Source organism: Bombus huntii, chromosome 6, assembly GCF_024542735.1.
Source record: "Bombus huntii isolate Logan2020A chromosome 6, iyBomHunt1.1, whole genome shotgun sequence".
In the NCBI taxonomy this organism is placed as follows: domain Eukaryota; kingdom Metazoa; phylum Arthropoda; class Insecta; order Hymenoptera; family Apidae; genus Bombus; species Bombus huntii.
In genome coordinates this window covers 18,012,404-18,033,706 of record NC_066243.1, presented here as the reverse complement: position 1 = coordinate 18,033,706, position 21,303 = coordinate 18,012,404, and the positions used below count along the sequence as shown (strand labels likewise).

Sequence of the window (21,303 nt, the reverse complement as noted above, 5' to 3'; positions counted from 1 at the left end):
AAATATCCCAAATTATGTTTTTAAACTAACAATAAATAATGTACATGACTTCCATACATATAGTAACATTATATACATATACTCCTTAATCAAACACGTAAACACGTATAATTGGTATTGAAAACCACTATATATTACAATGTACTTTTCTTTCTATGACGGTCCTTGAAATCTTTTTATACTTTATAATATATATTTTATTATTTTCCTTTGAAATCTGCAGAAGTTCTACGCGTGCACCATTAGATGTCGCAGTGCACGTCGATACTCAGAAATCAACAATAATTCAAAAAAGATAACTTGAAGTCGGTACTATTACGAGAAAATGTTTTTAGCCAATATCTTAATACAGCAATAAGTAGAAATAATAAATACCAATTTGAACGAATGAATTCGAAGCATAGCATAATAAAACCATATATTTATGATAAACATGTATAAAGAAACTTTCATAACGGTGGTATTAGATTGCAATTTGTTATTTAGTTCTCTTCTGCACGAGCAACTAACAACTGTAAACACATATAAAAATAGAAAAATGATATAAAGAATAAAATGATGAAAGTATACCTATAGTGATTTTTCACACGGTACTAGTACATATAATATGTATATACGCAAAGTATACATGTGCTCGAATCGCTGCTTTCTCCCACGTTAAAAATGCAGGAAATAGATCCGAAAGAAATAAATCGAGCGTCAACTAATGAAAACACCGCGTCACAATACTGTTAAATTAAACAAATAAAGCATGGAATATTTGGCCGCGTGTTAGGTCTATCCCTAACGCTTCGTCACGTGGCGTCCGTACAAACAGACACCATTCAATTGCGGAATCTGCAGGATGTCGTCAGCGATGCATTGTGTATCGAAAAAGATGAATCAAAAGATCCCACGAATCAACCCCAGATTGAAAAAACAGAATTGCGTGGAAAAAGGGGCATATACGTATGCGTATATAGCAAGTAAACCCAACGCAAGCCAACATCTAACTATGGTTAGTTAAATACATCTTGTAGCCTCCTAAAATATAGCTACTTAGTTAAATAACGAAGCACCGTATCTATTGTCTTCGATCTAAAACTATCATGGTGAGAAATTTTGTGTCAACGACACAATTTTGTAGAACGAGTTTGTACATAGTTACTTCCATCTTTCCATTGGTATCCAGTAGTTAGTCGTTTAAAGGCGACAACAAGGATCGTTTTCTCTCCTAGGAATAGGTGTTTCTGTAATCAGTAGGATCACGAGCGATAAATTAAAATGCGGTAGAATTTAAATCAGAATATCTGAATAGGTAGGCAAAAACTCTGTCCGAGAACCAACAGGTCTCCTTTCGAATTTATCCGGCTATCCTTTTCATCTCTAACTGCTCTTACACACGAAATAAAGCGAAAGACAAACGGCGAGGGGAACAAGAAGAAGGCGAATTCTGCGGAAAGAGCGAGAGAAGAGAGGACGGAGGATAGCGCGATCGTCTTTCTCTCGAGGGCCCAAATATCCGCGTGGGCCTTTTGGTTTCCGAGCAGCACCGGCCCCTAATAACAGGGTACACCGAGGCTAAACAAACATACACGCCCCTGGCATCTCTCGTTGAAAGAACACACGAGAAGAAATGTAAAACAAAACAAAAGAAGCAGAAACAATTTAGCCACGCCACTTAAAGGATGCAAGGTGGAGTATGATAGGTACTGAAAGATTCAACAGAAAATCAAGTACATGCCTCGTTTCACCGAAGTATACGTCGTTCGTAAATTTTAATCCATCAGATAAGAATAAAAAGCAGCAGGAGTAAAGAACCAACAAGAATCTAGATTCTGATGTTTATTAAAATTACAGTGCTGTAATCTCAAAAGATACTTACTCGAATACCTGATAGAACACGATGTACTTGTCAGAAATAAAGAGAAATATGTTAAACGTGTAATATTTGAGCGTAAAATACGGTCCATAAACCGTTAACGTAAAACGGTATGGCATAATTGCTAATTGCAATCGTGAATAACAAACGTTTGCTTCGCCACTCTTTCCTTAACATCCACGATTTAATCGAAAAGGAAGAAGACGTATATTGTCTTCGATAATCGATTCGGAGAATTCGTTCAGTTAGCAATTATAACTAAATTATAATTACGTAACGAGTTCATTGCTTGAATCTATGGTAATTGATTCCTATCGGTACGTGCGGTGAACGAAGAAATCAGGTCATGCTGAGAAATTCACTTACAATATCGAGTTATGTAAGAGAAGTTTAATGCAGTTACTGTTACAGCAAAATTAAAAACAACGATTAGCGCTATTACGTAGATTGAATAAAATAGTTTTGAAAAATAAAAAAAGGTACCGTTATTCTTCACAAAGGTGGATTAAAAGGAGTGTACTTCTGACATTTCCTGTCGATTCTTCTCGTATTACTTCACCATTTCTTAAAATGAAAGCCAAAACGTACATACAGAGCTTGGAAAGATCTTAGGCCTGCCATGTAATCAAGGAAAGTAAAGAACGAGAGAGAATAGAACGCTTGTCGGCAGACATCGCATCTTCGAGTTTAGTATTGTTTCTGAATAAGCACTGCTATTGTGTATATGCACTTACGGTTTTCTCAATATTCTCGAATACGTTTGAACGTCTCTTTCTTCGTTTTAAGACATTCTTTATTTTATTTTAAATTTCAACGATTACGCACAACTACAGGTAGGTCTTATAACTTGCGGACCGAGTCATACCGAATCATATTTCATTGGATAAGAACGTATTCCTAAAATATCGCATAGGCTTCTTAATCTAAATGGAAATACGTAGCGTGAAAGCTAAATGCCTTAAGGGCCGATCCATTTGTCTCTAGCACGTGCAAAAGACCGGCGAAGAGACGCGCAAAATGCGAGAGTACAAGAGTTTGAGTAAAAAGACGCGAAAAAGAGGAAGGAGGCGAAGAAGAGGAAGAAGGAGGAGAGGACGAAGAATATAAGAAAGAAGAAAGCGAAGACGAAGGTAGATGAGACAAGAGCCATTCTGGTTTGTGGGCACAGCCGCTGCCTGCAGCCCACAATTATGATAATAGCCCCTGGTCCTGAGTCTTGTTAGTCCAACGTGGAACCATCTCCTTTTATCTATATCTTCTTATTTTCAGACTCACCATGCTACACCCTCTGCTTACTACAATTTCCACTTTCACCCCTTTGCATCGTTGTGAGGTCAGGTGGAGTCAGATTGATGGAATTTTGCCAGAAGAATATATCAAAGTTTATCTTTGAATAAATACTCTGAAAGTTTTAGTGTAAATTTGATGTATTTTAAACATGAAGTGTGTTTACCACGTTGTTTACCATCTGAAAATTGAAACCTACCAGCTTTATTATCTTCGCTTTGTATAATAAAACAACTTGTAGTTGATTACAATGTATCGCTTCGATCTAAACGTTAAAAACAAAAAAATGTTGTTACACACGAGCAGTATACTGTTGGTACAATGATACAGAGATAAAACGAAATGTAAAAAATACAAATAGGCGTGTATGTGCATAAGTTTCAAGTTACGTGGCGTTACAGAAGCATTAAAGAGCCAATCGGACCGTAAATGCACGTGAGGAAAACAGAGGTACTCAAAGAGTAATTAAAACGCGTGTACAAACGTTTTCGTCTCGTTAATTAAAATTAAACCGAGCGATCCGCGTTTCCTCGAACTATACTGTGTAAGGCTGTTCTGAACGGTTTTGTGTTTTAGTAGATTGAAGGCAGCTAGGAACGCGTACAAGGAATAAGAATATAGGCAGGCAGAGTGTCGGCATCGGTCGTGAATACAAGGAGCATGCAGTATGTACGTACTTACATACGGTCGCGTCTGTAAACGTTGTAAAAGGCGATAGCAAACGGAGCACGTTTTAATCCACTTTTCAACGCACCGTCGTCGTCGGGCCTTTTGACACTGCGGAAAGCGTTAATTGGAGACTGCGCCACTGCGATCGGGCAAAGAAAACCTTTCAAAGCGGGGTCCCTTCGTGTGATAGTGCCAGCAGCTTTTTTTCAGGATAAGTAGAAAATGCCGTTTCTTCCTTCTTGTGCACCGTACTGCCTATACGTCAACCTGACTTTACCGATGTCGCGTCAAAGCTGCCTGGGAACCGTCACGATGTTCTTTTCAAAACTCGTACAATTTTGTTATATCTATATGTCCGCACGTTATTACGCGCACATCATATATACACGAAACTTGAGAGAAAGTCTTCAGACATAGTCATCTACGTGGGAGATCAACGAGCGAAATGTCAGCTAGAAACGCATGTTTTCGACCGCAAAACTACAAGACAAAACATTGGACTAATACTACATTGGTACAGTGGTACTGTGTGCGTATGTGTGTGTAATTCTATAAAAGTTGAAGAAATTGATATATTTGTAGCACTATGATAAATTACTTTTTTAAAAATCATAGGCCACTTTGTGGTCCTTCAATTTGTTTAGTGATTCTGTAAAGTATTTATTATTCTTGTACTTTTGATATGTAAATTAATTTATTTATATTTTTCAATAATATCGCGTTTACTTTTACATATCGTATCACTGTCTTGATCTTTGATAGAATCATCATTTGAAATTTTACATCAATCTATATCTCTTTTTGCATTTTTTAATTAAATTAATATTTAGAATTTATGTGAAAAATTGTATAAAATAACTTCTGTTTCAGAACGCTTACTTTGTTGTTTCTAAGTTGTAAATGCTCGTATAAACATCGAACGTTCGTTTGCATATGCATATATGTAATTGTTCGTGCAAAAATTATTGTTGTTATTACTTTCATACAAACACAACATATATGGTTGGAAGTACTTTTGCGATGAAAGATACGTTACTAAAGTTTTGAAGGAAGGTATCTCTGCTTTTTCTCTACAGTAGCTACCACTGGGGTAATTTTGGATAAAACAAGAATTTCTAGACGACACAATCGTGGTATATGGCTGTTTGTTCAGATTAGGGCCGACAAAGGAAACTGTTCTCTCTCCTTAACTCTGTCTTGATTTAAGCGAAGCGCCCCGTATTTGCTCTAGATTAAATGGAGCTTCATGGCATAGCCCTCTCACAATCAGAGATATATACTAGGCCCTACTACAGTGCTTTATATTGTACATTGTATTCACAACCAAAGCTAGCATGAAAATAATCGTTGTAAAAATTCTTACGATTCCTCGCAGACATATATGGCTGGTTCTTAAACTGCATATAAATTATAACGAAGTAAATTTATCAGTTGAACAAACAATCTAGGTATGTTCTTTTATCTATGTTCTTTGTTGTTATTTGCGCTTCTTATTGATTATATGACAATGACTTTAATTATGCCTTTTAAGTTTAATAGCTTTAAATAACATAAGAAGAAAAATTGAGCGAATTTGTGTTTTTTATAGACAGGTGGCACACAGTATCACTGAAAGATCAAGCTTGAAGATGAATACATCTGAGAAATGTTGGTTATATAATAGAGAAACTAGTACTATTTTATTTTACCTTTTGTAGATAATTCCTCTTTTCTATTCCCATAAACTTCTCAGTTAGCTACAAATATTCAATAGAATTCTACTTGTTACCTTTTTCTGCTTCCTCGTTCACTTCCCTTTCTTGTACTTTCAGTCGCTCGTTTTGTCTGTTTTGCTTTCATAGCAGAACTTTTTGTCTCAGTTCATCTCTTGGTCCGTAATAATGACGTTCAGTAATCAGGCGTATCCTGATAGACTAGAACGAAGAGGAAAAAGAACTAAAGAGGGTCGTGATTTGTAAACGTCTATGTGGGCGTTCTCGCTACAAATTATGTAAATAACGAACATAGAAATTACAGATGACTCTACCCTGATCAAATTGAACGCTGCTGGATACAGCAATCTAGGTTTCGTGAAATCCAGGCTGCAGATATCGAGATTCTACTACTCCTTTGCAGTGTTAAATATGTATAATATTATAGGATTTCCATTAACAGGATCTGATTTAGGATTTCAACAATAAATTTTAAACAATATTACACAATTATTAAATAATAAATTAAACAATAAATTTTAAACAAAACGCTTCTGATTTGTCTCAGGTAAGGTCAATAAGGTCGTCAGAAAGTATACACTACAGTTTATACCTTACAATTGAATTTTGCGTATTAGATGTTAATATATATAGACTTTGTTTTATTGAAAAAATTACGAATTATTAGTTTCTTATAATTATTTATTATTTTAAAGGTATTCTAGATATTATTTGGAATTAGTTACGTTGTAAGCATTTAAAAGAATTTATACAATAAAATTTCGTAACCTTCAGTTTTCAAGCTTCAGAATCATAGTATGTACATACGTACGTACAGCGTGTAAGCATGTCACGAAAATGCAACAAGTAACATCCGAGTGAACGAAACAAAAGCGCGCGCTGCAACTGATTCACGAGCCTCGTTTCGGCTCACTGATTTTCATAAAAAGTTAACTCAACACCTTCCGTGCACGTCGTACCGATTACAAGAACGAATGGTTGGTATCTCGAAAAATGTAGCCCGATTATCCTCCCTCGTAAATCTTAACGACTTTCTTGCGAATCTCAGTTTTAATTCTCTCGTTGGTTGCTGCTGCATCGAAAGACCGAGGCCATCCGATCCGTAGAACGCCTAGAACGTGCGTTTCTCGTGGGTGGACTTCGGCTGCGTTCGGCCGGACTCGGCCAGTTTCGGCTCGGTGAGCCTGCGTCGACCCCGCTCGACCCATGGCGGTCGGAGCACACAACTGGTTGTGGCTTTCACGAGGCAACTACCTACGTCGCGCGCTCTTCCTCCTCGCGTGTGCATTCTCGTTTCGTCTCTTATTTTCTGTTTAATCTTTAGCTCGTCTCTCGTACGCGTTGTCTCGTGAATAAACGGACACTGTCGAAGTAGTTGGTCAACATTTCATGCGTGTAATATCCCAAGTGCGGTTCACACGATTCAACGAGTTTCACGCGACGAACTGTCAAAAAATCTGGTTCGTTGAGAGAAGTCGTACGATATCATCGACGCTCCATGCCTATTCTCATCCGGTCGTGAATACCGTGGCGGAAAGCGGTGCTGTCACGTGCATTTGTATTCGTGAAATCGGCACCGATTTACGATGGACCATGGACCATGAGTCGTGTTAGAAGACTTTAACGTTGTTTACAGCATAACGTATCTCGTGTTTACGACTACTCAGTACGTACAACCGGTTAAGCACGTGGTGGACACGATGCTCCTAAAATTGGCAGTGTTGCTGTTCGTTCTCGTGCGGCCAGGTGCAAGTTACTTCAACCTTTTTCTCAGCCAGGCAGAAGTGCGGAAACTAATGGGTAAGCAAAGGTGTACAATTCGTTTACGCTTGCATTCACGCTTCTACTAAGTCGCTGCGTCGTTCCTGAACATATTTTTTACTTATATGTCCTTGGTAAACCTTATTCACTATATATATTATATATATATATATATATATATATATATATATATAATATTCGATTAATATTCGATAAGAATTTTTTGTACGTCTAGAAGAAATATTTCGTTCATCTCGTTTTAACATCAACAAAATTGTTTATAGCGATGTCATCTTGATCTCTCAAAAAGTTCTGAGATCTTTGTTTACATAATAAGATTACTTTTGATATGTAGCGCTATATGATTTATTTTCATACATACACTTGATGTAAACATAAACAAAATACTTATTTTCGTAGATAAAACCACGTATCTTTACTTACATATCTTTACATGGTTGTATTTACAATGTTAGTGAGGACTACGTTATCAATCTATTGCGATGGCTGAAATTAATATTTTATTCTTCATAAGATATTAAGGTATCTAAAAGTTCTTGGAAACAGAGTGTCTTAATTTGACACTTATCTGTATTGTTGTAAAAATTATGCAATGATTTATTTTTCTATTTCTTTATGACATACGATAGATCAAAAGATTTTTAGACTATATCCAAAAAGACATCATTGTTTGGAATAACTTATATTATGCCGATATATATGTGATTTTTTTTAAGTGTACATCTTATGTGCAATTTAAAAGAATTTTTTAGTCCGAGTAACTTAACAATCCATTAAAATACGTACCGACGAGAAAAAATTTAACCACCGATCAAAATCCCATTAAGATAGCGATTAGTGCATAGTATAGTAATTGAGCCGCGGACAGTGAGGAATCGATGACGTTAAAGGCTCCTAGTACCGAGATTTCACTCGGCTAATGAATAATTATCACCGCCTTACATTCATACGGCAAACCTATTGCCTTCGTCAACAGTTCAAAATTCTACGGAATTTAATATATAATAGTAGACTGCCGATATGCTTAATTGAGCATTGAAATGCTATAGGTCAAGTAGAGATAATTTACAACATAGCAAAAGTGTCATAAATCCTTGTACTTGAGTTAGTGGTAATTAATCGGTATCTGCTGTGATATAAAGGCTCATGTATGTGAGTATGTTGCGTGTAAAATTAGTTCGTAGAACTCGCTTCGCTACACATCTTTTCTTCAACAACATGTACGTGGCCTTTTTTTAGAAGTTATTAGAAAAGAAGGGGTGTTCTAAGGATATATCATTAAAGTAACAAGCGCAAAAATGATGTTGTTGGAATCGAAAGGTAAGGAAAACAGCAGGGAATGCTCATTTTTAGCGATTTTACGGCATTTTAACTGAAAGTATGGAATTATTGACTCACAAAGGTTTATAAATAGACTGCAGATTCGTATGCATTTACGCCAAATTTAATCACGCAAGATATGTACAATGCATTTAAAATACAAAATACAAAAGAATCTATAGTAGGATACTAATAATTTGGTAAGTAAAATGAATCTCTATTTGAAGATTCGTTTCTTTTTTTGCACTTGTAAAAATCTAAATTTGCATAAAAATCCTCAGTTTAGTTATAAAGCAAAAATGTCCACAGTGAGTCCAGTGGGTTAAACATTTTTCGTGATGGTTGAAAACAGAGTGTTCTTTCTCCACTTGAATGAAGCAAAGAATGTACTCACTCCCTCTGCCTTCATTATTTTCTATTAGTGCAAATTCTTATCATGTTAAGGTCCTTTTTTACAATAATTATACATTATTAACCATTAATAATGATTAACTAATAATATCACTTTAGTGTAAGAAAGTTCTTATAAAATGTAAATTTTCATCAATCGAAATCCGTGAAAACGAGATACGTTAGAAAGAGTGGGGTTATTTTGAACCATCGCGTGACAAACTGTAGATGATAAACTTCTAGTGTTCTACAATTCTGCGATTTTATAGCGAATGAAACAATCAATTGGTTTGTAATTATAGAATTTTATTTATTTTATTACTAAATTTGTTACATTTATGGAAGAAAACTGTTAGTACCGATGACTTATAAAGTTTTGCTTGTAGTAATAATACAATTGTGTAAAAGGTTCCCGGAATACTAAATCCCTGTTGAGTCCATATTATGAGTACAAAGTTGCATATTCCTTATTTTAATAATAATAGAAGTAAGCATTTATCACTTTATCCGAAATGCTGTAGTGTGCAACAGTTTGAAAAAAAATGTTAAATAAATATAAACGATTATTTTCCCTGATGCATAATTAAATTTAAAAATTCCATATTATGTCTCTTTTTTAATAATAGATTAAAGTACTAAAACTTAATCTCTCAATAAAGTTTTACGATGTTCCTCCGTACCCACTAATTGTCCCATACTTGTCTAAGTACCGATGTTTGAAGCACGGAGCGTTCTTTCAATTTACAAATACTTATGTACCACGATATTCTAATAAAAGTACGATTGAACCAATATATGAATGCTCAGAAGCAGCACGGTTCAACGATCCATTAAAATCTCACGGACGATGTGGTTGATTTCAGGGAGCTCGACAAATCCGTCCGACGATACTCGATCGTTTGTTCCATTCTCACGCTCCCGATCTTCATTCTTCTCCGTCACACGTATACTCCTTTGCAGCATTTTGTTTTTTCTTTTTCTTCTTTTTTCATTTGTACTTGCTGTTAGTCAAAAATCGTCGCCGAGCTCGGTAGTCGGTGCAGAGGAGAATCGTTGCACCGGAAACAGGTAAAAGCCACTCAACGGCACGAACTTTCCAATATTTCCGCGATAACTTCCACGGCGACGAATAATTCGCTCTCGGCTCGTTGATCCGCGAAAAGCGTCGAGCCGGTTGGCTAGCACCGCGCCACACCGTGCAGAAAGAGAAGAGATGTATTTCGACGACACCTAAAGTCGAGCGAATTGCCGATTCGTTGATTCGCCCCGATTCTCCGCCGAGAGAAACGCGCTCGCGTGTAGTATTGCGCGTTTTCAGCCACGCACTTCGCGCTTCGTTCCACGGTCGACGACACGCATTTCATATGCATATCTGCTCAGGCCTTTTTGGTTAACTCAAACGTGTTCGCGTCAAAAGCCTTGCCTGAAATCGAATTGTGTTTAGCGCTAATGCGCGTCGCTCCAACGAATGAAAGAAATCGGATCGTACGATTTGCTATTTAGAGACGGCGTCATTAATCGCACCTATAAATTTGGAGTGTATTGGCAGCGCAATGTTCGTTCAAACGAAAGGGATTAAATCGGTACGTTCTCGAGGAACTAATTTAAATTATATTTCTAAACTTACATAGTAAGATTTAGATATTAAAATATTACTCGTTTGCAATTAATGTTATTTTCATAAACATAAATATTTTAGGTACTTTATATATTACTTAGAAGAATATGGCGAATAAAATTCGATATTTATATTCGAGAATTTTGAAATCTTTTACAACTCCCAGAGGCGTGTATTAACCTCGTCGAAGTAGATATTCATCTCCAACTGGATGGGATAGCGTTTCTTGGCTTAAATACGTACGTATATAGTGGTTTATCCTGTTTAATATAAAAGCAGAACTTGTTTTTGTGTCATTGAAGGATAGGTAATAAGAATACTGCTTTTGCAATAAATGTTTTGGTGGTAAAGTGGTGTGAACACATTTCGCTGTCAGAGGAAATACTTAGCTATTTGTTGTTAATATCGAAAAATTTTTATTACAGGATTTTATTGGTCGAAATTATACACTATCGTTTAAAAGTTTAAAATCACTTCCAATATTCATGATTTATGGAAGAGAACATAAGAAAAAATGTATTACTGTTACGGTTGATGGTTATTTGCCTTCAACAGGTTTATTAGAGGCATTTTTCATTGCATCATCTTTTATTTTCCTAAGCAGTAATATTTTATTATATTTTTATTTCATTCGTACATCTTGACCAATTGCCTGAAATTTCACGCGTTATAAAATCTGATTTTATCTACATTATTTTAATATACTGTAACGTGACTTTATCTCCGTATTAGATATATAAGATATACAAGAACTGAATAATCAAATATAAGTTGATAATTGTAATCCAAAATGTTTGTTCTAATCCAATATAATAATTTAAATTCCATAAAAGCTCGATCATCCACTCCTCTTTCGAATCACCAAATTCTCTTTCCATCAAATAAAAGTCCCTGTACATTTTGTGTCCTATACTTTGGTTTTTATTTATACGACTTATACTTTGGTTTTGTCGCCGTTTCGCGATATCATTTTGTAGGCAATAAAATATTCGGGGTAAAACGAGGAAACGAGATTGGTATTATAAGATGGTACAGTATATACACGGGACGCAATAAAATATTATAACGAGGTCCTTGTTAAACGAACATAGCATGGGGTGGCTGGACCGACCCTAGTTTGTTTAGACATCGAATAATCGACAGTCGCTTCTTTTAGTCTTGTTTTCGTGCGAGTCGTTCGGTTCTATTGCTTTTTTTCCGTTGGTTTCTCATTTTAGTTGGATGGCCATGCTGCCGATTGGGCCTGTTCAGACAGAGCCTTGAATACCGATTTTGGAGGGCCCCTTGGGTCGCTCTCCATATGGACCACGGGTTTTTCAAGCTGCATTCACGCTTCCTGGAAGAAGGAGGTTTCCAATTTCGGTATTTACTATAGGGTTTCCCGTATTCGCTTACGTTCCTTCACGAACAAGCATCGCAAGAAATTGATCTCGATCGGCCGTGTTCCACTCTGTTGCCTCGTTCGGCCGCAATCATAATGGAAAGGAGTGCCGATGAAGATATTGACCGGTGATTAATTATGGTTATCGGCTTATACGTTCTCAAAGTAGTTTTCGTTCATTAAGTCTTATGGCGCAAAAAAAAAAAAAAAAAAAAAAGAAATACAGATACATATACACGAAGGTGAGAGAGTGAGAGTCCAAAGTTGAATTTATCACGAGTCGAATATCGAACGCGCTTGTAAGAGCCACTTACAAGAATTACGTTAACTTCTTACGTTTTGAAAAATTGTGAAGGCAGGCCACGTTGCTCGAGTAGATTATATACACTTTTATACCGTTGTATGGTGAAGATAAGGAAACGTTATTTGTACACGTTTATCGCGTATCCCCAATGATTCTTTTTCCAATATTTTTGGCGTTTCTCGAAGCGACTTTCTTTCTTCGTTGAATCGAGGTCCCAAAACACCTCACGACCCTAAAATTTTAGAGTTATCTTAAGGTGTTACGGCCTTACGAGCTTGCTACCACTTTCGTATCGTGTAGCATCCGCTTTGGATAAGATAACTGAATTCCACTGGTGTCATGCTACATTCCGATTTTCGTTTCCTCACTCTTCAAACCGACAAGTAAATTACGCTCGTCTATCGGCCACGATGTTGCCTACTACATTAGTCATATGAAAATAATGAACGTTATGAGATACATTGTGTTAATAAGTAGCAATGTTGTTTTCAGCGTTCTTAATTTATCATTCGTCGTCCGATAATATATTTCTCTTCATTAACTGTTATCCATAGTTTTTAAAATATTGAGTCGACAACTAAATGATTGCGGATTTTGTCATTATCGCCTAATTACAAAACCCGATAGTATCTCTTGAGTTAAACTGTGCAGGCATAAAATACAATGTGCCTTCATATGCTAGTTAATAAATTTATTATCTCCATAACGCAACAGCTGTGTATCCTCTTACGCGTAGTATTTGTGCTTTATACTTTTTTTTGTATGATAAGTTGCCTGCTTATACTTAGTATTTCGAACTACTTTATGAATTTTGAATTAAGTCTGCATTAAACCCGTACACGTAAAAGATTGTATCGCAAATGCGATAATAACTTTTAAAAGACGGATTAAAATTCCTTGGTCCGATAACTTTCTATTTAACGAATTTGCATACGAAGAGAAAGCGCTTGTTGTAAAATTATTGCGGTGTTCAATCAGGAAAACGTCAAACCACAATGATGCGCACGAGCATCATCCGTCAGAAGTCCGTGTCAAAACACGATAGTGGTGTGCACTCCGACAATCTTGTGCCGGAGGCGGTGTTTCACTCGTGTGAGTCCGGCTTGGGTCCGACCTTAGCTAGTTAGGGCCTGACAGGCCCATCTTGATGTTACTTCAGGAGTGGGGTGGCCTCAAAGGTCCCGCCTGGGCTCCGTGAAAACGTTTATGCACGCACAGTGGCGTAGCAAACGGCGGCTCCGTGAAATGATAAAATGTTATGCTTACTTTCTGCTTATTCAACGTATATAACCTCGCGTTTGCTAACAGCATACCTGTAACGTCGTTATCCAAACGAACGCAGTAGATTGTCTTATATCTCACTGTGACGTGATACATTAAATTCTTTTAATGTTTTGAGGATACTATCGAGTTCGAGACGAAACGGACGAATTAGTCACGTATGTAGATAAATATGGGCAAATCTTAAAAAACTATAGGGACAGAAATGGGCGACGGCAAAGAAAAAATTGGTAGATCGTATCCGTCGATGAACAAGCGACAGAGAAGAATACGTTACGAGGGAATGGCTGCGAAGAAACGCTCGTGTATGGTTTCAAGATGGGCCAGCGGGCGAATGCTGCACCGTTGTCCGCATCAATCTTCGACTCCTCGTTAAGATCCGCGCCTTAAGTTTTCGCTTGTGTGCGTCAGCTCGTTTCGTTCAACCTACGTGCCAGGGACACTCTACGGGATGTGTTGGTCAGACATTTACATGAGGAGCCGTCCGGAGAGATACAGGACCCCCGTGGATTTTCTTCCGAGAGCGGACGGCGCGTTTTACCTCGTGTCTTTTTCTGCCCAGCGAAAGAAGAAAATCCTACTAAAGTACCTCTGATAAGTTTCGATGCACGACACGTGTTACTTTTCCCAACAACGAAATTGAAATCTCTTCGCGTATGGTATACACGATACATACACCTTTACCATTTCGTAAACGATATATGTACTTGCTGATTTTCTGCAGCACTACTTCTATATATTCGGTAATGCACGAATAAAAGTACTTTATGCATGGATAAATGATACTTGCTTTGTCGTATATCGTTACGAGTAAATTTGTTATACCCAACTTTGAGATGACAACCTATATTAATCTAAAAAGCAATTGTAATAGCAGTGTAATAAAATTGAAGGAGGATTGTGTATCGAATGAAACCATAACGCGATTGTCTTTTATGTGGGCATGAGCTCTTTTAATCCCTGGAGAATTCAGAGATGCGATAGTACGAGGGTGAAAATGGTTATACGCTTGTTTTCCAATGGCACTTGGGAGATTTTTTCTTTCTGCCGAGGGCTATCGTGAGATGTAACCCAAGAGGATCTGTTTCTACAGGAAATTTTTCAAATATATTTTATAAATACTAAAAAATATTTTCAAATATCCATATATGATACATATACGATAAATATCCGATGAAAATATATTTTACAACATTTAAAGCTAGTTTATGAATTGGATTTGCAAGATACAAGAATATTAATACTTTAAGATTTGCTGCGCGTATTGACGGATGAGCGATGGCTCCCCTGTACGTCGCAGTGTTATGCTTAGCAAGCATTCTTCGCAGTCTATGCAATTTGAATAACAAAAGAGAGTAGGTGAAGTATTTATAAGTATCTGTTAATATAACTATTCTTATATTTTTGATTTATATTGCGGCGTTTGTGATTTGATTTATCGTTAGATGATTATTCTTGACGAAGATTCGTAAGAGGCAATTTTTCTGAGATTTATGTTTTCAGTTTAATTTGAACCGTATTGAATGTCGTAAATCGATCGTATCGATCTTTTCCATAGCCTTTATTTTATCCTTCTTTTGCATCTTTTCTTACCTATCAACGAGAGCGTTTATCGATTTTTCAACATTATCCTTGCGAAGAATCTTTTAGTTTTTATTCCTGAGTCTTTTTTCGCTTCCACGTAGCGAGTTCTGAGTGACAGGATCTTAACGAGCATCTGTTTCTCGAAGATGAGTCTGCCGTTCCTACAGGATCTCTTGTGAAAAATATCTCGCGTAGTTGAAGTACTTAGGAAATATGCTGCCTTCCCTCGATTCAATATAAGATCGTGATTCAGGCTCACCGCCAGAATAAAACCTTTTTATCCAGGAACGCTGTTCGCTCCGGTATACACGAGCTTGTACTCGTGATGGGAGAAAACATTTTTCTGACGTATAGACCTCGATGCATCGGCCCTTATACAAGGTGACTCGGCAACTAAACGGCCGAACTCTTTCCAAGGGCCACAAACAGTTCCTGACAAATGGTTCCTTAAGTGGTTCCCGTTCTTAACCTTTTATGTTGCTACCTAGAACGAACTACCGTAGAAAAGAGAATTCTAAAATACCGCCGTTCTGGAAGTTTATGCGGATAATTTAGCGTTTCGTGACTGCGTGTTACAAGCTGACTGTGTGTAGACTTTGTGGTTGGCATATCGGCCACAATTTTTGACAAAGGAATTGATTTGGTTCTATTTCTCCGGATACTCGCAGTAATTGGTTTAATTCGTAGAAGCACGCAACCGAAAATCGTTTGTATAATTTTTTAAAACCTATGTATATTAAAATAATACAATATACGTTTAGTCCAGTTGGAAGATTCGAATTTTCAATCGTTATAAACAAGCGCGTTCTTATTTACGTATCGAATGAAAAATTAATATTCTGAATTTTGTTGTCAATGTTAACTAAACATTTTATCCGTACCATCTCATTTCCTTTCTTTCATTTTTAATTAAGCCAAAGTTTGTGCCCTCGGGATAAAGAACTGGTCTACAACGCGATTTCACACACCGACCTTGAGAACCGATTAAACATAAATGGACGAAGACAAGTTGTACCTACACGTACAAACACGAGTACTTTTATACGCTTTTACGTCTGAAGTGTCCTGTCTTGTTTTATGTCCATTCCTCTGACAGCAGACGGAATTTCGAATGTGTCTCTGAAATTATCAAAGCATCGGTGCCGTGAAAAGGAACACATGGTAAGGTCCATCCACTTAAACATCCGAAGGCTTTAGAGCGCGTAGATGCCATCTCAGCTAGGGTCTTCAGGAGCCCCACAGCAGGGGATGCTCTGCCTTTTTACGTTCGATGTCCTCCTATCTCCTCGTTGGAAATCGCCCTTGCACGACTCATCCCTTGGTAGCCTCTAGTGATAAATCTGCCAGTGAGACTCCTGACGGAAGATTGATCTTTCCTCCGGACAGACGAGTGGGGAGGAGGGGGGGGGTAGGGTAGGGTAAAGAGCTGCGTTGTCACGGAACACGTGTACTCGTAGGTCAGTTCTTTTCCTGGAATTCGGGATGTATTCATACGTCAGTCATGAGTCGAACGCCACGGAAGAAGAGTAAGCGGTTTTGTTATTCCGCGGACCGGACGGTGTATTTTGTAATTGTTACTTGACGATCCACTCTCACTGTGCGAAGCTTGCTTCCATTCCCTGGTTTATGATGAAAAGTTCGATGGATTTAGTACCTCGTTAACTTGCTTTAGCATGTGTGAAAGTTTCAGATTTCTGCGTATATTCCTGTACGCAATTCCTGTTGCTTTATAATAACATGAGTCGTATTTAAATAAATCGCTTCATATATATAGTTGATAACTTTCTTCTAAGTTTTCTTTCTTTAACTAGATATGTTTTTCGTTGTTTCAATAATGACGACAGATATATTGCAATTTGTAAAAGATACTAGAGTTGCTGTAGTTAATGTTTTTTAATGTTAAAAACAATCGTTAAAAACAATCTTAAATTTACGGAAAGAATGAAATAGCCGTTATCGACACGCATGATTCTTTATTTTAACTTTCTGCTGGAAACTTCCTTAAAATATTAAACGTCTTCTCGTTTGGATATAAAATCTAAGACTACAGCAAGATTAAAGGAAGTCTATACGTAAATGAACCTGTGTTTAGGATAATTGCACATAGCTGGCTCTCTAGAATGAATTAATTAACATATAAATCGATACGCGTATATAACCTAAATCAAAGCGCAAGTAAACGCGTTGTACACGTAAACAAAATTTTAAGAGATCGTACGTGAGTGGATTGAGAAGATTTTTCTGAGTCCGTAGTAACATTTTAATGTATTTAGTTGAGCAGATTGATTCCTTAAGAAACGATTCCTGAGCGGCTGAAAAGAACTTTTCCCTTACATAATTTGGAAATAAAAGGACTGGTTGGGTGACGTGGCAAAGTTCACAACTCGAAGGATTAAAGCTGAGAGCGAGGAAGATCGACAGCGAGGGATTTGAAAGGATCAGGATAGCCGGTTCTTTGGAGTCGACTTCCTGGCGAATCCTTCTTAACGAGCAACGTCGATCGAAAAGCACGAACGAGGTACAAGGGAAGGACATGCGATTCAACGTCACGATAAATTCAGCTGCCACGTAATCTTCTTCGTGTCCGAGCCCTGATTGCTAGTACGGTGCCATATGTCCTCTCCGCAGTGGCGACAACGTCTCAATCAGCCCACCCATCTGTCAGTTAACGTTCGGTAGGCTTTTACTATCGTTACCGCACGATGTAACGACCTAGCCGAAGCTGGCAATCGTATTTCGAGGGTGCACGCCAGCAACAATATTATTTTAGCTCCCGATGCCAGAATCACGTCCCAACCCGTCGCAGGTTTGCTTTGGTTCCCGTTTCGCTACCATACTACCCCTCCGATAAATAAACGGGGCCAGGGTTGCCTACAATACGGAGAGTCCATCTACTGTCCCTGCTCTTCGTCATAGGACAATGAACCAGATTTAACCGCGAGACGAAAGAAACATATTTTACGCGGACATATGAAAATAAATCAGCGTGTTGTTGTTAGAAGAACCTTTGGATGATTGCGACGTATGAAATTACCGTTATACAAGACTAGATGGCGGATTCCTATTGAATATTTTTCTAGAGAATTTACATGTTTGGTTCGTTTCTCTTTTAGATTTATAAGATTCCTTTTAATTCCTTCTGTTTAAAGATTTGAAAAATACGATATCGATGAATCATGTTGATGAATATATCTTGGTATGAAAAAGAAACTTAATTGGAGAAATTAAGGGAAATGGAAGGTATAATGTGTGACAGACAGAAAAGTCACAGTGAAAACCATTACGGCGGAAATTGTTGGAAAATGAGCAAAAGTTTCGTTTAAAACGCAGGCTTTATAGCCTTGGAAATTCTTCACGATAGACAGTGAAGAATGTCAGAGATTTCAGTGTAACAAAATACTCCAGTGAAAAGGTTCTTTTAATCCTTCCGCTGGCTAAAACTATAAAGAGACGGTTGAGTTTCGGAAAGACTGAAAAAAGTATCACCGAAACGGTGAAATAACCCAACGACAAGCGCTTCGTCTTTTTCCTTTTCCTTCATTCCCCCTTTTTTCTTGCTTGCTTACGATCCTCTAGAGTGAATTATAACTGGTGTCGCGTGAAGTTACGCCTTCCTGGATGTGACCTATGGCCTGCGAAGAGAAACGGAGAGAGAATCAGCCTTGCAGTAATGAAAAAGGATAAACTAAGAAGGAACAGGGAGGGTGTACAAACGACGTCCAGGACTCGCCTAGGACTTATGGGTTATTCAGAGGAGACCCCCGTTGGCGAAGGAAGAACCCACGTACTCGTTCGATATATGCTAAACAGTCAGCCTCCTGTATTATATAGAGGGTGGGTCTAACGTATCACACTTGCTTCTTGTATCGATACTTATCATCCAAGTAATACGGCCAGTAGAAGGTGTTCAAATAAATTTGTCCTAACTTCGAATGAATTTTCTTACCAAGATTGAACTGTCGACGCGTTCAAAGGTTTATTCGAAAGCAACTTCGTTAAAGCATTACTTATTGCACCCCAACCAGAATAGTATTATAGTTTCTTCTAATTAATCGTAAACTATAGTATTTTCTTTTTCAAAGTATTTGCGAAAAAATATCAATTCAGGTTCTGAATTCTAACGATCCGATGTTTATGTAAATTTATATTTTTACGAATGTGATGTAAGAAATGTAATTTAGATGGAAATTTCTTTTACGGACTTAAATAGGATATTAAATATCACACATCGAATATTTCACATATTTATACGCGCCTATCTGCATTTTTTGCATTTTACACCTTCAAATGTCCCATAAATCCATAAAAATGCGCAGTCTACTAACGATTCGAGACATCAAAACGTCCGAATCCATTGAATTCCGAAGCTGAATATACATGTTGTCTGGATGGTGATAAGACTTTTTTTTTTGTTAAAGTTTCGGTACTCTCAAAAGATTGCAATAAGGGTACACCCTATAGCTATATGCATACTACATCGAGATCACACGTGAGTGAGAAGCTGGCGATATATAACAACGTGTGTGCGTGCACAGGGTATATACGCACGCCCACGTCGCGTCGCGTCGTTTGCCCGCGCTGGCGAAAGTGAAAAATATCCCATGCAGCGGCAGCACGCGCTTGTATACATACATGCACATGCACATATAAATGCGAGCTCGTTTGTACAAGCATACATGGATACGTTATTAGATCTCTCGAGGCTGCGTGTTGAGGTATCGGCGAGTACCAGCTGCCTGATCTGGTCGTTAACCTCGCCTCGCGGATCATTTTTGGATCGGTCTGACGTGTTCGAGTTTTCATAGGAATCCTCACGGTAGGTTTTTGATAAATTTCTCGTAAATCATCGATTGCGCTCGACCGTGTTAGCTCCTGCAACTGAAACTTGTACTACGTCTGTAATGCTGCGAAATGAAGGTTTGATTTTCTCTTCAGGTTTTACTATATCGTGTGAAAGTAGGTGTTTTACGATGCGTTTTAGAAATCTACGTTTAGTTTACGCTGGTAATAAAATAATTTTCGTATCGTTTACTTGTTGTCGTTAAATAAGTTTGTTAATGGTTTGGGGTGTGGGGCACGAGTAACGAGAATTGTTGCGATTGTGTACCATGCACCAGGTGATGCTGTACAATTTGACAGCTTTACATTTCTAATCACACGCTTGCGCACATGGCATCATTAAAAATACGATACTGTCGAATCGCACAGCTTTGCCGACACGAAATCGCAAGGCGTCGCATCGGTCGTCTGTACCAACTCCTACATTGTAATATTTTCCATTTTTTTACACATATATTTCTCGCGTCTTTCGTGATAAATACCAACAAAAATTGTCTCACAATTTCATTGAGGAGCCTCTGTCTCCACACAGCAGCTTCCGATTTGGTGTATTCGCATACTCCTTTCGAATTTCATTTGCTGTAAAGGAGCAGATCTAACTCCGCTTGTTCGAGGACAAAGAATGTTCATTGTGGTTGGTAGTGCATGGAAGGAGCTTGATGCGCAGAATCGCAGTGGGATCGAACAAAAATCGGAGCGGGTGCATTGTAAGCAGGCGTCACGACGTGTAAATCTAATATTTCCTGTTCCTTCGACCTGCATTTCAGCATTCTGCCTTTCCCTCTTGCTATGTTCTTCCCTTGTAGTACTGCCACCCGCCGTCATCTTATTTTAAAGGGCTCACTACGGGAAGATCTCGTTATAAGCGTACCGTGGGTTTTGCACTGCAAAGGTGTTAGGTTTCTGACCCAAAGCCGTGGGCCCCCAGAGAAGGCGAGGGGCAGAGAGAATCGGAGGCCCCGCAGCTAGCCCGCAATTCACCAAGCCCTTTTTTCAGTTCTCCTTTATACCACGACTCTTGGAGCTTCGCTCGTCAACTTGCTTCTATACCGTATTTTGACAGCGGGGGACACGAAGCCCTGCGAAATTTTGCCGGCTGTTTCGCGCCTCGCGAAACGAACACTCTTACGCTCTTTTCTTCTCTATCTCGGTTCTTTGTGCCAACGCTTTTTTCCCGCCCCTTTTGTTTCTCGTACGATTAAGCACCTTAAGAATTCGGCGTGACAGTTAAAGAAGATAGTTTTTGTTTTGGACTTTGTTAAAATCGATCGGTTA

General features: G+C 38.0%; 1 protein-coding gene and 1 long non-coding RNA gene across 2 annotated transcripts in view; one reads left to right on the top strand and one right to left on the bottom strand.

The window, feature by feature from the left end:
- Positions 1-90: 90 nt before the first annotated feature.
- Positions 91-6,564, bottom strand: LOC126867121 (uncharacterized). Its single transcript, XR_007690152.1, has 4 exons — positions 6,345-6,564; positions 3,830-5,730; positions 3,348-3,413; positions 91-3,263 (listed from the first exon to the last, which is right to left on the bottom strand). It is a non-coding gene; the product is annotated as an uncharacterized LOC126867121 (long non-coding RNA).
- Positions 6,565-6,757: 193 nt separating this feature from the next.
- Positions 6,758-21,303, top strand: part of LOC126867119 (tyrosine-protein kinase Drl-like) — a 29,217-nt gene continuing 14,671 nt past the window's right edge. The window contains exon 1 of the mRNA XM_050621302.1: positions 6,758-7,329. Coding sequence (XP_050477259.1) covers positions 7,230-7,329 — 100 coding nt within the window. The 5' untranslated portion in view covers positions 6,758-7,229. The remainder of the gene's footprint in view (positions 7,330-21,303) is intronic.